The 21135-nt window shown below is 32.8% G+C and overlaps 1 protein-coding gene across 1 annotated transcript in view; it reads right to left on the bottom strand.

Moving 5' to 3' along the window:
- The window catches only part of LOC131079936 (MLO-like protein 6), a 45388-nt gene extending 35554 nt beyond the window's left edge, over window positions 1-9834 (bottom strand). Inside the window, exons 1-10 of the mRNA XM_058017979.2 lie at window positions 9706-9834; window positions 9528-9585; window positions 9185-9444; window positions 8985-9101; window positions 8855-8915; window positions 8510-8598; window positions 8339-8413; window positions 8178-8266; window positions 8019-8068; window positions 7891-7931 (exon numbers count right to left, since the gene is read on the bottom strand). Coding sequence (XP_057873962.2) covers window positions 7891-7931; window positions 8019-8068; window positions 8178-8266; window positions 8339-8413; window positions 8510-8598; window positions 8855-8915; window positions 8985-9101; window positions 9185-9444; window positions 9528-9585; window positions 9706-9834 — 969 coding nt within the window. The remainder of the gene's footprint in view (window positions 1-7890; window positions 7932-8018; window positions 8069-8177; window positions 8267-8338; window positions 8414-8509; window positions 8599-8854; window positions 8916-8984; window positions 9102-9184; window positions 9445-9527; window positions 9586-9705) is intronic.
- Window positions 9835-21135: the final 11301 nt, after the last annotated feature.

The raw sequence follows: 21135 nt of genomic DNA, 5'->3' as shown, positions 1-21135 counted from the left end.
TTTGGTGTGAGGATTTTTGAAAGGACCAAATACACTTTCAACCTGGTCTTGGCAACTTTCACTAAAATTTAAAAGGGAGTTTCATCTCGGCATTTTTCTGCTAATTCCAAGTGCACAACTTCACCCCACATTTCTATCTCAAGTTATAATTATTTATTTGTCATCTTTAGACTTAGCCTCAAATTTCTTAATTCAACTTGTCCATTCTAAAAGAGAGGTTACTTTACTTTTCAAATTCATTTTCAATTCACTTAGCATTCAATCTCTTTCCATTGAGATTTGATCTAGTGAATTCAACCCCTTCTTTTAAATGTAATGTGTGTGAGAGGTTGAAGATAATCCTTTGTGAAACGTTCACCCCTTTCTTGAGGAGGGTAAATCTTTCCACTTGATCTCCTCATCACCTTTTTTCACATCACAACTTGCAAGACTTGTCTAACTTAGAGTATTTCATCATCGTGTTTATATAAAACTCCATGAAAGGGTTTCATACCTAAGGTATAATAATTATATTTTAATATTTTTCATTATTTTTTAGTCTTGTCCTTCCTAGGACAAGTTTTTTTAATCAGTCATAGTTGTTGTGGAGGTGGGAACACCTACACGGGGTTTAACTTAGGAAAGCCCCTATACAACACAACCGTTCATTTTCTATTTATATATGTTCAAGTTCAAATCCAATATCCAAGAGTGCTATATGAGTCTAGAGTAGACTATGTTAGACATTCCCAAATTTTGAATAGGAGAAAACCCTTGGACTTCTGTGCCCATCATCCATGTCCAGATAATTTTGGCTAAATATTGGAAAGAAAAACCTACTAGACCCCCTAATTATAAATTTATTTCATTCTATAAGTTCAAAGATCCTCAAACTAGGGTTCTTAGCACACCATTCCAACATTTCAGGCTCAATATGCAAATCTAGAGTCATTTTTGTATCCTCTTTCCAAATATTACCTACTTTGTTGGTTTTTTATTTTGTAATTTACTATTACTATTGAAAGTCATCATTTTCATATCATTAAACCTAATTATATATACACACTTCACAATCTCAATGCCATTTAGTAAAGGAACGTAATGAATGTGATCAACTCTCCTATTAGGACTATAGGTAAATCTATTTGTGTTCCAAAGTTTTGATTAATAAAAGAGAGATAGGAATGTACTATTACATAACCATAGAGTGACACCAAGAGCACATGAGGGATGCACAAACAACAAAAAAAAACCCACCAAAACATAGCAAAACCCAACAAGGCGAATAAAGAGCCAAAATTATTTTGAATTTTTTTGGATTTGATTATGTGTGTATTTTTTTTTCCATCAACATTTTGAATCACACTCTGTGATTCATCATCAGGATGAAAAATAATTCGAAGTAGATGAAAAATATCCTTGGAATTATTTTTCATCCTGATGATGAATCATGAAGTGTGATTCAAAACATTGATGGGAAAAAAATACACACATAATCGAATCCAAAAAAAATTCAAAAGAATACAACATGGATTGTGGAAATCTCATAGCATTAAAAGATCCAATAGTTGTACACTAACAGATAGAACAACCACCCATCATAGAAACAAAGAGATGGTCTACTACTTGGGGGTACCCTTTTCTAGCCAATCTTGGCAATTTATCAGAAAAAGACACTTTTTTACTCGACCCAAACATAGAGCTAGAGGAGACCAATACAAAATCAGGGGTGTCTTTAACAAAAGACATGGTGGGGCCAGAGCCCATGGCCAAGGACTCCATGCATTTTGTTTTCTTCACCCTTTTTCTTTCCATCTCATCTAGTATAGCTTGTAGGGAGGCATTGTGCTTACCAACTCTGATCCTACAACCAAGGTTGACCTCCTCAATTTTCTTTCTAAGGGCCTCTTGGGTTTTCTTAACCTCTTCTAGCTCAATTTTAGTCCCTTCCATCTTGATCTTGGAGTCCATATCATTGATCTTTCTACCCACCTTATCCCACTGCCTCATGATGCCCACAAGATCATTGGTAGCCCAAGTGTTATCCCTAGCATGTGTCTGAGCCACCACCTCCGACTGATTGATCTTTTTGATGGCCACAATCATCTGAGAAAAGAGCCATTTCAATAGGCCATCTTTTCTTTTCATGTCTTCATGTAGGACCTTCACAATTTTGGTAAGAACCAAGATAGATGTCAGAGGTTTGGTAAAGGTAGAGGAAGGAGGGTTTATGGCAGAAGATCTAAGGTTAGCACTAGTTTTATCAAGGGACCTTTCGGACCTCATCGTGTCTAAGGAGTCTATATCATCTGAGGAAAGATATTTAAAGCCAAAGTCTTTAACAATATCCACTTCTTGGTCCTTTTCGGTGGCGGCAATGGCCTTACCTTTGGCCATTCTAGTAGATTTTTTCCTATTGGAAATTTTAGAACCCAAAAGAGGTACTTCTCTAGAATTAGAGGGAGTAACACTAAGATCCACATATAAATTGCACTCATAGGTGAACCCAATCTCATTAGAAAGGACCCCACCAGAGGGGGATAAAGCCAAGTGGAAATCTATGAACTAGGCCTTGATGGAGAGGGGTTTTACCCTTAATAATGGCTTTAGAAATAGACTAAGATAAAGAGGATATATCCCAGAAGGGAAAATTTATTCTTACCTTGTGGCATATATGATTTAACATGGGAAAGATCTGCATATGGAGCCTCATTTTCCTTCCCTTCAAGGTGAAGTATTTCAAGAACAATAGGGCCACCTCCTTCCAAATTCCTTGTAGTTCGTTTCTATTATAACCACTTTCAAGCCTGGAAACTGCTTACCTAGGTTCAAAGAAATGATCAAAGTCCTCTTCATTATTTCCTTTGGTTTTTTTAGGAAAATAAATGCCATCAAGGGTCAGCCGAGTCACCTTTACAATGGTCTCTGTAGAAACCAGAAAGGTGACACTGTTAATATAAGCACACCATTATCAGAGGCTTAAACAAATATGATAGAGAGCTTAGTGTCGTGGTTAGTCATCTCCTCCACATAAGTATCTGGATTGCCTTGAATCACCTTATTCCAAATCTCCCCATTATTCTTAAATTCTAAGCATTCATTGAGTTTGGTTTGATTTAAATCGTCACTCATATCCATAGAAAAGAAAACTAGGTTGAGAAAGAGACCATCCTAAGGGATACAGTGGTAGGTGGTACAACCAAAATTTATATATCATCGCCTTAACCAAAAAGGAAAGGAAAAGGCGAGAAATGTAAGTACAAAAAAGGTAACCTTGGGATTATTCATCTTTCATAGAAAAGTCCTTTAAAATCATGGCATGAGCCTCAACCAGGATTCAATGCAAGTGAATCTAGATTTCAAAATTATTAACATATGCACCTAACCTAGGCAACCTATCCAACACACAATTGCCCTCCCACCATATGTGACAGAACCTAATGTCACCAAGGGTAGGAAGGAGAGCATGATACTTGGTGATGAAAGAGTTATTTTTCTAGTTTGGTTTAGCCACCCATTTAAGAATCATAATTATGTTATGAGAATTGCCTTGAATAATGATGGATCTAAGCCCCTTTTCCCTAGCCACAATTGGCATGTAATAGACCATTGCCACTTTAGCCACTCTCAAAGTTTGGAATCTAAATTTTGCCACATAGCCAAGAATAAGGCTTCCATGTGAGTCTCTATTCTAATGTTAGGCTATGGATATTTAAGATCTTATTTTGCACTCATGGGCCTAGGATCTCATTTCCATACATATCATCATGTTGTCATATTAAAATTTGCACAACTTCCATAAAGAGAATCACATCACAACCTTTATGTGAATTTCTATGAGAGGGTTTCATACCTAAGGTATAATTATTTTATTTCAGTATTTCATTATTTTTTGCATCTATCCTCCCTAGGGCATACACTCTATTTTATCATCATAACTATTGTTTATGTGGAAACACTAACATGAAGTTTTACTTTGGTAAGCCTTTGAACATCATAATCCTTTTCTAGTGGTTTAGCTTTAATCATAATCCTTCTTCCCCATTTTATATGTGTGCAAGCTTAGATCTGACAATTGTTGGTTAACAAATTTGTCACTTTAGTTTTATACTCTCTTGCCCATATCAATGACAATATAACCAATAGCTGAGTCACATGCAATGGTATTTGCAAATGCTCTTTGCTTATTTTACAAGGTGCAACTACCTTCAAAAGATATGCAATGAATGAAGACATGCTATGTTTTGCACCATAAAGAAGAAAAGGTAAACTGACACCTACTCGTAACCATAAAATTAGATGCGAAGATTGGACTTAAAATGAAGTGAATATAGATAAATAATACAAATAATACAAAGTTTATTTATTCAAAACATGATTTAATCTGAATTAAAGCTCCAGAATTAAACACATATTCAATTCATTAAAGCCTAATAACATTCAAGGGTATCTACAAAGAAACAATGTTCACTGCAATTTAAAGAAAATATTAAAAACTTCAAATATTTAAAAATATCTTATTTTATTCTTCACTGTTAGAAAATGAGTTCATAGACTTATCCCTTTGTACAACAAGACTGTATCAAAAGATAAGCTCCTTTCCCCATTTTCCCCACCTTTTACTATTATATAAAACCCCTTTTTATAACTAACATCTATTTGTAGTGTCAAACCAACAGTTTTAGGGAAGGTAACAGTCTTGAAAATGAACATTTCAAAAATTACCATAAGAAAAGAAAAACTCATCATAAACTTCTTAAATACTAAATCCATACAATAGATAATCCTAATTTTCTACTTCTTCAACAGGTACTAGATTCCTTCCTGAAATTTGATTTTCAATCATCACTCCCTTTGTTTCTTCTTCAATCAGCACCTAGAGAACCACAGCAAATTCCTCTTTATTTTGTATGCACTCTCAAGAAAAAATGATTAAATTGAAGAGGATGTCCTCGTGCATAGATTCGACATCAATTTGTATCACTGTAGCTTTCCCTTTGAGCACCACCTTATTATCGTCAGAAAAATAATTACTAGGGTTTCTTCTTGCAACCATTGTTCGTGATTTTCAACCTGTTTTGCAATTTTACCGAATAAGGAGATGGCCTTTTTATATTTCGCAAAATCAGTTTGTTGTTTCCACACAAGGGCATGCAGCCCTTGAATAATATTCCCTTGTTCTCTATTGGCCAATTTAGACTAGGCTCAACAACCGGCAACTAGTTATCGTAAGGAAAAACCATTCTGACAAAGTAAAATCATTATCAATGATAGTGTGTGTTACTTCGGTTAGCTCAAAGGGTGGTGCATTAAATTTCATCTGGAAAGGTGACAATATCAAATTCTATGACTCATGCCACAACCTTTACATTCCATTATCCATTTAATCAACCAATAAAGCTGGTACGTGCAAATCTTCATTTAATTTGTTTCTTGGTAGTTGTGTAATGTATGACTATTGCCTGACTTGGGAGTCGGCAGAGTATGAAATTTCTATTTTGAAGTCTTCGATACTCTGACATTGGCCTGTAAGAGATTATCAGTCATCGGGAAGGGTTAGGCATTTTGAGTAGCACAAATTTTTTGTTGTCGCCTAGCCACCCAATAGGTAATGTCTCCTCCTTGGAATCACAGAATCAGGTCAACATAAAACTTGAGGACTTTTAAGGTTTCACCAATAAAGGCATAACCAATAAATAAAGGAAAGCGAGGATTTTAAGTTTGAAAATGGAGGGGATGCTAACAACAGTGAAAGTGTTATACGAGCACAAAGAAGACTATCACAAGTTGTGATCCTGATAACACTTGGACTCAGACACTAGCATCCTTGTTCGATTGTTCTTGACTAGATTTTTGAGAGAAACACCTATAGGACGTACTAACTACATTTCTACTCCTTTATGTTTGTCATAGCTACCTTAAAACTAGGGGGCCTAAAACCCATGTTTAGCATATTAAGCTCTAGTTTTCATATCTAGATTCCTCTATATATCTTTTTTTTTTTTTGTCTTGTTATGTTTACTTTCTAGTCTTTAATTTATTATTATTACAAAGAATTATCATTTTATAATCATTAGCCCTAGACCATATGATAATCCAAATTTTGTTGTATCAAAATGAATAAGAAGTTCAAGTTTTTAGCTCTCTTATAAGGACTATATCCGATCCCATTTATGATACTAATGACATGCCATGGAGATTTTAGATTATAGCTTGCATCCATAGGCCTAGGATATCATTGCCATACAATCAAGTTGAATAATCATGTATGATAACTTAAATTCATTAATACTATATTTTGGTCCTCTATCTTCACGCACATACTTTTTATTACAAGTCATTTGGGTGTCTATCACCCTTGTGTATGGTTATGTCTCATTTGAATCATTTTATAATATCACAACCCCTCATATCTTTTTCCTATCATTCAACCTATAATCTCCCTACTATCGAAATTATTTTTCCTTTCTAGATATAGTTTTGTATCTCTCTATAAACTAGTGCTTCCACTCATGATTATAGATACTAGCACTCATACGCTAGTGGCTCCAATTAGTTTGAAATCAAATCACTTACAAATAACATAAAAAAATCCTAATTTCAATTGATTTTTTTTCATAATTTCTATCTTTTCCAAAAAACTTTATAATTAAATATTTTCCTATTAAAATATGTATTGGTCTTCTTTTAGTTATTCTTGTGCTTCTACTTTCTTGGCAATATCTATCATATAGATAGAACACATCTCTACACTACTTAAATGTTGTTTGCTACAACTTTTTGTCCTTTTCTAGGAACCTATATTTTCAACTACTTCAACATCCTCCTATTGGTATATCTTATGAAGTCATTACCCACATATCCCTTCTATTGCAATACACACACCACTATCACCCTAGTAAAGCTTTTAGGGTTTTTAACTTACATCATTTGTAAAAATTATTATCACACCCACTTTGTGGTTTCCATACACCCAATCCATTGTCAAATCTAAGGTTAAAACTTACTAACAATGGGTTTCACTAAGGCTATCTTCCAATCTCTAGTCCCAAATTTTATCCAGCCCAAATTTGGTAGGTTATTCTACTCACCTTCTAGCATGTATCTATATTTTACAAGTACCACATGTAAGCATTTTTTTTAGAAAAAAAATCTCAAAATTTGTATGACCACATGAGTAAAGGATATAGTTGTTTACAAAGGGTCACCATCTCATAATCAAACTCCAACCACTCTATTAAAGACCGATTCCTAAACAAGTTCACCAGTGTACCTATCGGAAGAAATAGTTAGAGAGGGTTACTAGAATCATATTTATCATGAATACTCTAATTAGGTTACTTGTCATACTATTTTGAGATCTAATACAAACCCAAAGAACCGCTTGCTTCATTCTCTAGTCTTCTACTAACTTCTAATTTGGATCAAATATCAAAATAGACAAACTCTTTTTTCCCTAATCTTTTTCCTTATAATTTTAGTTTCTAATTCTTTGTTGGATTCCAACTCTGATGTTTGTCATACTTAACAAATATGTAAGATTATTTTATTTTTTTAATTCTAAAAAGAAACCATATGAGTTAAATATAATGATTGAAATTTTTGTTTTTTAATTACTTTTTAACCCGGAGCTATGAACTGGTAGGGCTTGAACCTTGATGGCAAGAACAACAACACAACAACTTAACAACACAACAACTTAACCATCACAACATCCCACTATTGGCAATCTAATGATTGAAAAAAAAAAAAAAGGAACAATCATAATTTTATAAATAAGATTTATATTATGGTGAGAACAACCATAAGAATATCACATGCTTAGTTCAAAACAAATTATATTTTATGTCTTCTAGAATTACTTAATTAAATCAAACCAATTAAATGAAGTAGAAGTATTGTGTTACTTACAATTAATGGAATGAATGATAGCCAAAAGAATGTGAACCATCCTACAACACATTAATTTACATGTCAGACATGTCCTTATGCTATTAGAAATGATGAACACAAATAAATAGAATGCCTAGTATATTTACCATTCCTCTTGAGAAGTAGAAATAAGATTGCGAAAAACCATAGAGGTGGACTGCACACAATGATATAAATTATTTAATTAATTAGTTTTTGAATGAAAGAGATGGACATTGATGTAAAATATGTTGATATCATTATTAAAATACAATTATGAAACATACCTAATTGATACAACATCGCTAAAGTCATCCCGCAAAGATCTCTTTATATATCTTTGAAAATCAAAATTACTATGAGGAGCAAAATGAGCCTACAACGATAAACATGCCTCTTGTTAAGTATACAATTAAAAACCTTAAAAGTGTGGCCTTAGAATGCTTACAAGTATAAATCCATGACGCAATGTTAAGTAATCCACTTTGGACATAGATAGGACGAATTGTCTAAGAAAACATACCTACAAAGCCAAGAGTTGGGGCTTTAGTACATCGAAATTATATCGAGGTTAAACTTGGAATAAAGAATGACTATTTGAATTGCTAAGTTTACTTACAATCCAAGTGAGGATTGGTGTTTTGGACCAAAAGCTCATATGCCTCCTTCCAAAAGTAGTTTCACGAGTATATCTAAACCTTGAAACATCTACAACCTCACAATTATACAACCTCACAATTATACGTATACTCGAAGGATAATAAAAACAAGAAATTAGATAACAAATAAATCTTTAAAGAAAAGGATCTACAACATGACAATTATATGTCTACTTACGTTTCCAACTCCAAGGATAATCAAAAACAACAAATCAATTGTCAATTTAACAATTAAATTTTTGAAGAAATCAAAAACTTAAATTGCTTCATGAGGAAATAAAGGAAATGGAAAATCTTAAACTAACCTGTAGAATATTGATAATCCAATGTTTTAGTCTCTTCCTCCCATGCTTTCCATTTCTTCATCTGCACATGCCAGGTTATAACAAATTTCTTTTGCATAGAACTCACAGAATGAGGTTTAGCAACTCATACCTTTGCCCATCCGAGCGTCATGATTACAATACATGACAAGACATGAAAAACAGCCAACACAAAAATGAAGATGTGCAGTTGATGGAGTCCATCTTGTGATATCAGAGGGACCTTCCCCTACATCAAAATAACACAGAAAAAGACACTAAAAAAATCCATTTCCTTTAGAAATACTATGAATACTAAGCGTAAATACTCACTTTTTTAGCACAGTGACCATCCTCAGTCTCATCTCTTGCCAAGGTACGCCTTAATGGTATTTCTGAAGCTAAGAACAGGAGCTTACGATGGTGCCCAAGTAATGCCAACTTTTCAATCTTGTCAGAAACACTCTCTGCTGAAACCTCCTCCTTTGAACAGGGAAGGAAAGAATCACCTAAGCCCTCAGATATACAAATCTCTGAAATTGGCTTCTGCCCAACAGTAAGCAGAAGGGAGATGAATCCCAACAGCATCAATTCTGCATACCCATCAGAAGAACCAATATAAGTATTTTTTCAGGTAACTGAGACTGAAATTGATTATGACATTCAAATTATTCACCTTCTTTGATCTTTTCTAGTGCTTTTCCCAGTGATTTCTTTTGGCGTTTCTTGAGCCACTGCATTCCAAAAACACACACAAAAACATTGCAATTCAATCCAAACATGAAACAATTTGCATGCAACATATGCAAAAACAAGATAAACTATAATGGAAGATACATAGATTGCTAGAATACCCTTGACAGGAAATGAATAGCTTTTTCGATGAGTATAGAAATGAGTACAAAGCCCAAGCAAACAATGGCCACAGCCCAGGTGGGCGTTTGTTCTAAGGAACGAAAATCTGCATTGCCCCCTCCTGCCATAACAAAAGACTCGTTATTTTCGTCCTTCAAAGATTGATGGTCAGTTTAACCATTCTATGTTTTTTTATATTCCAAGCGAGAAATTACGAGGCATTGTTTATTCTGCAACTATGCACACCTTTAACATGTTTATGAATTTGTGTCACATTTCTGTGTGCAATTTTCTATTATGGAGGTTTGATTTCATCATAATATTGACCCAACAAGAGAAGATATGATCAGAAATAAGTAAGAGTATTTAATTAAATGAAATATTTTAATTTTTAATCAATTTTTGTCCCATTCAAATGTAATAACTTTTCAATATTGTATTGTCTCTTCAATTTCTAATGAGGACATAAATGTAGTGACCTTTCAGCTTTCTTGAAAGCTTAGAAATAAGCTAAATTTGAAAACTTATTACATTTGAATGGGACAAAAATTGATTAAATATTTTAAAATTTAACACGTTTTTAAATTTCAGTTAATTATTAGTTAAGATTAAATGTGTATTACCAGGCATTGTTTATTCTGCAACTATGCACACCTTTAACATGTTTATGAATTTGTGTCACATTTCTGTGTGCAATTTCTATTATGGAGGTTTGATTTCATCATAATATTGACACAACAAGAGAACATATGATCAGAAATAAGTAAGAGTATTTAATTAAATGAAATATTTTAATTTTTAATCAATTTTTGTCCCATTCAAATGTAATAACTTTTCAATATTGTATTGTCTCTTCAATTTCTAATGAGGACATAAATGTAGTGACCTTTCAGCTTTTTTGAAAGCTTAGAAATAAGCTCAATTTGAAAACTTATTAGATTTGAATGGGACAAAAATTGATTAAATATTTTAAAATTTAACACGTTTTTAAATTTCAGTTAATTATTAGTTAAGATTAAATGTGTATTACGAGGCATTGTTTATTCTGCAACTATGCACACCTTTAACATGTTTATGAATTTGTGCCACATTTCTGTGTGCAATTTTCTATTATGGAGGTTTGATTTCATCATAATATTGATGCAACAAGAGAAGATATGATCAGAAATAAGTAAGAGTATTTAATTAAATGAAATATTTTAATTTTTAATCAATTTTTGTCCCATTCAAATGTAATAACTTTTCAATATTGTATTGTCTCTTCAATTTCTAATGAGGACATAAATGTAGTGACCTTTCAGCTTTTTTGAAAGCTTAGAAATAAGCTCAATTTGAAAACTTATTACATTTGAATGGGACAAAAATTGATTAAATATTTTAAAATTTAACACATTTTTAAATTTCAGTTAATTATTAGTTAAGATTAAATGTGTATTTATTTTATCGATTAGATAGTGTTTATTGGTTTTCAATTTGGTGATTTATATTGAAATTTAAAAAAGAAGTCATAATTTGATTAATAAATTATTATTATTATTGTATAAATTTTCTTGATAATTATAAAAGAAAGGTTAGTCTTTCATTATCATAAATAAAGTCTTTAAAAAATAATTTTAATGATATTTTTATTTATAATAGTTTAAAAAAATATGTATTAACAATAAAAATGATTTCATTATAACATGTATAGATACTATTTATCCATTAGCATTATAAATGTAGAATTGAAATTAAGTTTTGTAATGATTATATTAAACAATAAATAAAATATATAAACTTATAAAATCTAATATTTCTTTCTAAAATTTATATTATTATTTCAATTAGCCTTAGAAACGCACCTAACTATTAAAATTTGTTATCTCATCTTATTTTTTTTAATATTAAATCATTCTTACTAAATCCAATTCAGATTATAAAGAAGCAAAACAATTTTTTTAGGTTTACTAGACTTAGGAATCCATGTATTATTATTTCAATTCACACTGAAAACGTGTCAAACTATTAAAATTATTTCTCTTTCTAATTTCTTAATATTCAATCATTCAAAAAAAGTTTTTAGGTTAACCAGATTTTGGAATCCATGTATGAACACATGGAATACTACATTTTGCTTACATTTCAATGCGGCCGTACCTACTAAATTCAACTTATTGTGATTACAACCCACCACCAACCGTAGTTAAATTCAATGTGACAATTTTCACTAACGATTGCAGTCGTCCAGTTTAGGGTTTGTGAATAAAATGCGGCAGCCAAAAAAGACTTTTGAGAGCGTACTAAATTCAATGTGACAATTTTCAATGACGATTGAGGTCGTCCATTTTAGGGTTTGTGAGTAAAATGCAGTAGCCAAAAAAGACTTTTGAGAAGCATTTCTTCAAAATGGAGGATAAAACTCTCTAAGAATTCATTATTATATTTTTGGGAAGGAAATTCATATTTTAATATTTATACAAGAATCTCCCAAAGGTGTTTGTCAATATTATTTTATTGTCATGTGAAATATCACAATAAAAGTGCTTTTTTTTAAAAAAAAAATTTAAAGCATAAGATCTTTACACAACAAACTCACAAAGGTGTTTGTCAGTAGCACCTTATTGCTACATCAAATATTACAATGAAAGTGTAAATTTTGGGGATAGTAGAACATAACTATACACAAATATCAACATGCTACAATGGATAAAAAGAATATTATGAACATAACTCAAATGCTAAGGGATACATTTTCTTATATTTATATCATTATTTTCTCTCACCAAATAAACAAATGCCATGGACATCTGACATGGGAAGCTTAATGAAAATAGGATATGATTGATGAAACAACATTTAGGATTGAGAGGAAAAAAAATTATCTATCAAAACTTCATTATAATTCACTAGATTTGATATAGTTATATAATATAAAATTTAAACAATAATTTTTGAAAAAAATAAGTTAAAAGATAGAACAAAAAATAAATATAGATTTTTATGACGCTAGAATCAACCTGACCAAGAGTCACAAATTAGAATCCACCACAAATTAGAATCCACCACCATTACATGACACTAGAATCTTAGCTCATTTTGAACAACATGGAAGACCAAGAGTCACAAATTCTCACAACCTTGAATTCCATATGAGATGTCCCTTTGGATTTCAAGTTTGATATCTACAAATGAGAACTCAATGATTTAACCAATAGAACACAACCCCTTAGACTAAATCAAAATATTAATAAAATTAAATATAAAATATATTTACAAGAAAAAATTTAATACACATAGGCTTAAGAAAATCTTTCTACCATCTTTTACAAAATATTTAAGAATAGAATATATATTAAAAATAGAAAGAGAGGAGAAGAAAGGAAGAAAGGGAAATACATATAAAAAAAATTACTACTCCACTAGATGTCAAAATGATTTACCTCTTTTTTAGTCTTATTAAAATTTCTCTTTATTCATTAAATGGTGATAAATGAAAGTACTAAAAATTTATTTATATATTGAAACAAGTACCACGTAGTGGCTAACACTTGTATTTTATAACAAATAGAAGAGATTAATAATTTTGTAATGGTAACTTTAATTGAATCTTAACATTAAATTGTAATCTTATTTGAACCCTAACTATAACTGAATTGTATTCATAACCTCTTTGAATTTTAACCATAATTTAACCTTAACCCTAAATCAAAAGTTTTGCCTATAAGGCTAATTGATCCTTCACCCTATCTCCTAATCAGAACTCAATCAAACTAGTACATATAAATGTAGTAAATAAATGAGAGACTTAGTAATTTAATATTTATTTGAGAATGTGATTAGCAAACAAATCATAAATTATACTTAAATAGTAATAAAGAAAATTTAAATAAATAAAGAAAATCTAAATATTTACTGTAGACGAAAGTGATAACACTTTTTATTTATATTACATTGTATTAATATTAATTATATTATTTTTTCACCAATATTCATTGTGTTATTTTTTTAAACATTATTTTTTTTTTTGATCAATAAAAGGCCGAAGCCAAATTTTATTTCTTTTGTAAATTTTTTACATCTCCATTCAGTGTGGGCACCGGTAGGAAAGAATGGAGATAAGAAAACCTCCGGTCTAGCCCAGATCCCTTAAAGGATCAGATAACAAACAACTGAAAATTTTTTACAATTCCTCATCTGAGGGAGATGACTGTCTTAATAAGACATTTTAGTTTCTTTTTGTACATAAAAGCTTGCACCAATTTCTGGATGGACCCATCTTCACAAAAATGGAGAATCCATTAATACTCCGAGCTTTAACTTTAAGACCTGTATCCCTCATCTGCAAAAACCTTAATGCAACTTACATTGCCAAACTGTTAGTAGCATAGTAAACATGATAATTTGTAAAAAAAAACCATTCAATGAATAATAACATCTTTCCTGTTTTATGTAAGAGGATTGTAGCCTGGATATCCCTTAGCTTGAAACCAATTTTAACCTTTTAGGCTTCAATTTAAGAGATTATCCAGGCTACAATTCTGCCTACACTAATGGGAAGGATCAATTTCTAACAGTTCCTTAATCACTTTTAACTCAGCAAGCATTTGATACTCCATAGCATAAATGAATTCATATGTCTATGTATGCACATTAAAATGTCAATATGCGAGAATATCATAGAGTCTGCCAGGGTCATGAATATAAACAAATATCCATAGTAAAATATATGTCTGGATATAGGAGTAAAACAACAAAAGAGCAAAGGACCTGTACAGAGGCTAATTCAATAGGACCTACTACAGATCTGAAACAATGATTAAGTCTGGGCTGATCTCAACTTCCCTCCACAAAACCACTAAAAAAAACATTCCATTATTTCGCAAAAGATAGTAATAACCCGAATGAACCCCACTCAATAGAGAAAAGTCCAATACCACAGCTTATACCACTATAACTGCAACAGAAACCAGTGCAATCTGTCCCCTATATAAAACAGGGCTAAATTCAATCACATCCAATGCAATGAATCAAGATTAACAGAAAACAAAGCCAGAAACCTTAGCATGAATACACATAGCCTGGCAGACACAAATTCTCATAAGAAGACATCATATCTGCCATATTGAAGACTACACCCGTGCTGCCTAGGGCATACTAAACACAGATATCATGCAATGGAGTGGAAACCTATATGTGCCAAAACATGAATAACCGGCATCAACCAATCTCCTTGCAACACTCCTGAAACACCCCTTTACCCACAAACAGGGTCAGGAGATGAGAGGATGATACAAGAATATGTGAAGGTTTGAATAAGGATATCTATGAGTTAATTTTTGAACATATATACACATACTCATATATATATAGTCTCTGTATTTATATATATGTATATATGTGTGTATGTAATTTTATGAATATCTACTTACACCCACACACATACACACACACACACACACACACACACACACACACATATATATATATATATATGAATATGAATATATATATATATGTATATTTGTTAGATTGTATATATATTCATATATATGCAACACCACTGTTATCTAAAACCAAGGAAAGTCCAATACCACTGCATAACCACTATAAATGTAGCAGAAACCATTTCTAACAGTCTCCAATATAACTCAAGGCTATCAATCGATGCAATGAATCAAGAATATCAGACAACAAAAAACCAGAAATCCTTAGCTTGAATACACATAGCACGGCAGACTCAAATTTGTCATAAAAGACATCAAATCTGCCATTGAAGACTATACCCACGCTGCCCAGGGCTTTCTATACACAGATAACATGCATTGGAGGGGAGACCTGCATATTCCTATCCCCAATTGTAATTGTATGAATATCTGCTTACACCCACACACATATACATATATATATATATATGAATATATATATATATATATATATATGTATATTTGTTAGGTTGTATGTATATTCATATATATGCAACACCACTGTAAACTAAAACCAAGAAAAGTCCAATACCACTGCTTTACCTCTATAAATGCTACAGAAACCAGTTCTAACTGTCCCCAATATAACACAGGGCTATCAATCGATCCAATGAATCAAGAATATCTGACAACAAAAAACCAGAAAACCTTAGCTGGAATACACAAAGCACGACAGACTCAAATTTGTCATAAAAGACATCCAATCTGCCATTGAAGACTATACCCACGTTGCCCAGGGCATTCTAAACTCAGATAACATGCATTGGAGGGGAGACCTGCATATTCCTATCCCCAATTGTAATTGTATGAATATCTACTTACACCCACACACATACACACACACACACACACACACACACACACACACACACACATATATATATATATATATATATATATATATATATATATATATATATGAATATATATATATATATATGTATATTTGTTAGCTTGTATATATATTCATATATGCAACACCACTGTAAACTAAAACCAAGAAAAGTCCAATACCATTGCTTTACCACTATAAATGCTACAGAAACCAGTTCTAACTGTCCCCAAAATAACACAGGGCTATCAATCGATGCAATGAATCAAGAATATCAGACAACAAAAAACTAGAAAACCTTAGCTTGAATACACATAGCACGGCAGACTCAAATATGTCATAAAAGACATCAAATCTGTCATTGAAGACTATACCCACGCTGCCCAGGGCATTCGAAACACAGATAACATGCATTGGAGGGGAGACCAGCATGTGCCAGAACATGAATAACCGACAACATCCGAACACCTTGCACCACTCCCGAAACACCCCTTTTCAGGTGGGGATAGAATGGTACAAGCATATATGAAGGTTTGAATAAGGTTATCTATGAGATAGTTTTTGTACATGTATACACAAACTCATATATATATAATATCTGTATTTTTATATATGTATATATGTGAGTGTGTAAGTGTATGAGTATCTATTTACACCCACATACATACACATATATATATATATATGAGTATATATATATATGTCTTTTAATAAGATTGTATATATATGCATATATCTATATATATGAATATATATTTATGTATATATTTGTATTTAAATGAGTACACCATATAACGAATCCATAAGGGGTAATCTACAAATATATACATATATATATATGTGATCATATATATATATATATATCTGTATATATATCTATATATATTATCTGAAACTTAGACTACCAAAATGCTGAACTAAGGAAACCAAGGCCACAAATCCTAGAATATATACAAGAGGGCCAAGGAGAGGACTTGGAGAGGAGTGAAGTGAGATGTTGACATGGCCAGCGCCAAAGCTTTAATCCGATGGAGTATCCTTCCTAAAGACAGACGAATTACCATCTGCCCCTAGATTTGCTAACTTGTCAGCTATAGAGTTACCTTCCCGATAAATATGTTTTGTATTATCTTACATTAATATTTATTCAATGAAATGATCTTCAATGTTTTTGATTAAGCAAAAATAGGTTTTGAGGGGACCCGAAACCTCGTACATCAAATCCAAAGATAGATCAATAAAGTATCTAGACCAGAATTAACAACAACATAAACACAACAACCAGAAAGACAGCCAAAAAACCAGCAAGATACTGGCAAAAAGAAGCAACAAAAAACAACTAGCCAGCTACATGAAAATATAGAGACTATCAATAGCCTCTTTCTCCAATGTTAACATGGTCTTTGTAGCTTCCTTGAGGTCGAGAAGATCTTGAGGCATAGGTACCTCCACAGCCTTGGTGCGAGGGATATCCTTGGAGCTAGAGACCTTAGCATCCATCTCCAAATTCATGAAGCTCCTGTCATTGTGCATTTTCTCCAATCTAGCCACCATATTCAACATATTAGTAGCAGACACTTTCAACATAGCCACACTATTCTCCATGATCTTCTTGAGGGTAGTCATAATTTACTGCATTTTAAGGCTGATCTCCCCAAACTTTTCATCATATTTGTACTTAAAAAGCTCTATAGCCTCACCATTTTTCTGAAGGAAATCCAACATCATTCTTTTTTCATCTTCTTTGCACAAGGCACACTCATTTCTTTCAGAAACACTTCCTTTGCCCTGTTCCTTTGTTCTCGCTTGACCCTCTTCCTCCACAACCCCTTCAATCCTTTCCATTTTAGCTAAGGAAGTTCTCTTCTTAAGATGCAAGGTCTTAATTTCATGAAACACCCAATGTTTGAATCAATATAGATCAACTAAGGCACTTCTAGAAGTTCCCAATATATCGAACATCATTTCAGGCTTGTCTTGTAAGCCCTAGGAATTCAAGTCCATTGGTTTTGATTCTTAGTTTTCTGAAACTTTAGGATGCTGTTTGTCCCAGTATCAAAATTAGATAAAATAATCCTCTTACCCTTCCCCTTGGGCTTCACCTTGCAACTAGAGGTTTCCTTCGCTGACAAAAAATCATTGTTGTTCTTGGGGATTCTAACCCTCTTCTTAGGGGTGTTAGAGGCAATGACCTTGACATTAGACTCAGAATCATCCAAACGATGACTAAGGATATAATCCTCCTCTTTATCATCCAGACTAGCCTTTACCCTATTAAACCTAGCTTCCAAATGCTCATAAATTTAAATTATTAACCCTTAATGAGCCAAAGGGCTTGACTTAGGGTTCTTAATATGGTTAGCCAGACAGTCATTAAGGGAAGAAACTAGATAAAAGGGAAAGGAAACCTTGTTACCATATCTAAAATGATTCAGAAACACAAAATGGTAGCTATAAACTTTAGTAAACCTCCCATCAACTGTAACAAACACTAGTACATTCGGGTCAAAATTTCGACGGCAAATCATCGAAATTCCAACACAATTTCGTCACACTACCGACAAAAAAGCCGTCAAAAACTTTGTGTCAGAAGTTTCAACTATCCTTGTGTGGTCGTCGCAATTCTGACATCTCCTCCAACCTTTTCGATGGCTGCCATGGATGCTCATACCCCAAAAGAATACCATCGCGATCTCGGCCTATCATCGGAATTCCGACTCCAAAGGGTAAAATTCCGATAGAGGAGTGTCGTCGAATGGACAACATCCTCATCGGAACTCTCTTGGAGGCCATCGTAATTCCAATGATGAGAGATGATGTGGGTCAAACAGCTTTGCCATCGGTGAATGAAAGCATTGAACAAGTTCTATTTTTAAAAATTGCATTAAAAATTTTAATTTATTTGATTCATTGTTATTTGCAAAAAATGATTATCAATGACGTTTCCTTTCTCCAAGAATTGTCTAGGATCTTTCCATCAGATAATATGTAACATCGAATGACTAAATTTTTTCTTTACAAATGCTTATTTAATTTAATTTTTATCTGAGCGTGAATTAAAATTTATATCTGTACGGAAGCAGAACATACAAGTTGAAGAGTCATGTGCAAGCAAATTTCCTAAAAGAAAGCAAGTAGGCATTATCTTGAATGACATGGAAACAAGCTCATCAGCTGCCTAGAAGAGAGCAATTTGAGAATGGTAGAGGAAAGTGTTTAAGAGTGATAAATAGATAGAGAGTATGCAATACAAACAAACAATGTTTGGAGTGTCTGATGTGATGTCTCTAATTTATGTCCGGAGGGACTAACTAGTTTTGGAGTTCTTGTGAAACCTATTGGGCCACACTCGGAGGAAATCAATGTGTTCATGCAAGGAGCACCTTTTTTCTATTATGAGAATGATGGTTTTGCACCGAAAAATATTTGGAATTCAATATCCAAAAATTTCTATAGTGTGGAACAAGAGTTGGCGGACTCGAAGTATAATTGTCATCTTTCAGAAGACCAAGAGGTTATGTACACAATCTCCCAATAGAAGAGTGATTTCAAGAAATAACTCTCCCCCCCATAAATATTCAAGAAGTACTTCCTCAGACAAAGGACTATTGGCCTCCATGGGATCAAAGAAAAAAATTAAAGCATAGTCTCTAGACGATGTGGTGGTGTCCTTCGTGAAGAACTCTACACTATAATTGAAAATTCATGAGGGAAACTACAAGTTAGTGAAGAGAAATACAATCTTGAAAAGTGGGAAGAATGGATCTTGTTTTGGGTGGGGCCAAGTCAGGTGACTCCTCTAGAGGTTGACAATATAGAAATCATATTAGGATTTGAAAAAGATCACACTCGTGGAACTTCATGTGTGAGTGATTGATTGCGGTGTTTGGGTAATGCATTCCAAATAGATATAGTTGCATGCCATCAGAATAAAAGTCTTTAATCAATACATTACCCATTTGGAATGCAACTGTATCTATTTGGAATGCATTACCCAAACACCACAATCGATCACTCCCACACGAAGTTCCATGAGTGTGATCTTTTTCAAATCCTAATATGATTTCTATCTCATCAACCTCTAGAGGAGCCACCTGACTTGGCCCCACCCAAACCAAGAGCCATTCTTCCCACTTTTCAAAATTGTATTTCTCTTCACTATCTTCCAGTTTCCCTTGTGAATTTTCAATTATAGTGCAGAGTTCTTCACGAAGGACACCACCACATCATCTAGAGTTTATGCTTCAATATTTTTCTTTGATCCCATGGAGACCAATAGTCCTTTTTCTGAGGAAGTGCTTCCTGAATAGTCATGGGGGGGAGAGGTAATGCTTGAAATTTCCCTTCTATTGGGAGATTGTGTACATAACCTCTTAGTCTTTTGAAAGCTGAAAATTACTTCAAGTCTGCCAACTCTGGTTCCACACTATAGAAATTTTTGGATATTGACTTCCAAATATCCCTCGGTGCAAAAGTATCATTCTCATAATAGAAAAAAGGTTCTCCTTGCATGAACACATTGATTTCCTCCAAGCTTTGCCCAATAGGTTTCGCAGGAACTCCAAAACCAGTTAGTCCCTCCAGACATAAATTAGAGACGTCACATCAGACACTCCAGACATTGTTTGTTTGTATTGCATACTATCTATCTATTTATCACCCTTAAAACACTTTCCTCTACCATTCTCCAATTGCTCTCTTCTAGGAAGCTGATGAGCTTGTTTCCATGTCATTCAAGATAATGCCTGCTTGCTTTCTTTTAGGAAATTTGCTTGCACATGACTCTTCAACTTGTATGTTCTGCTTTCATACAGATATAAATTTTAATTCATGCTTAGATAATAATTAAATTAAATAATCATTTGTAATGAAAATATTTAGTCATTCGATGTTACATATTATCTAATGGAAAGATCCTAGACAATTCTTGGAGAAAGGAAACATCATTGATAATCATTTTTTGCAAATAAAACTGAATCAAATAAATTAAAAATGTTTCATGTAATTTTTAAAAGTAGAACTTGTTCAATGCTTTCATGCACCGATGGCAAAGTAGTCTGACCCACACCATTATGCATAATAGAACACATGAATATAATAGGCTATTATAAAGAATATATACAAAAATACGAAAG

The sequence above is a fragment of the Cryptomeria japonica genome, chromosome 10 (genome assembly GCF_030272615.1).
Source record: "Cryptomeria japonica chromosome 10, Sugi_1.0, whole genome shotgun sequence".
NCBI classification, from domain to species: domain Eukaryota; kingdom Viridiplantae; phylum Streptophyta; class Pinopsida; order Cupressales; family Cupressaceae; genus Cryptomeria; species Cryptomeria japonica.
The sequence above is the reverse complement of the archived record's forward strand: the minus strand, read 5'-3'. Positions and strand labels throughout refer to the sequence as shown.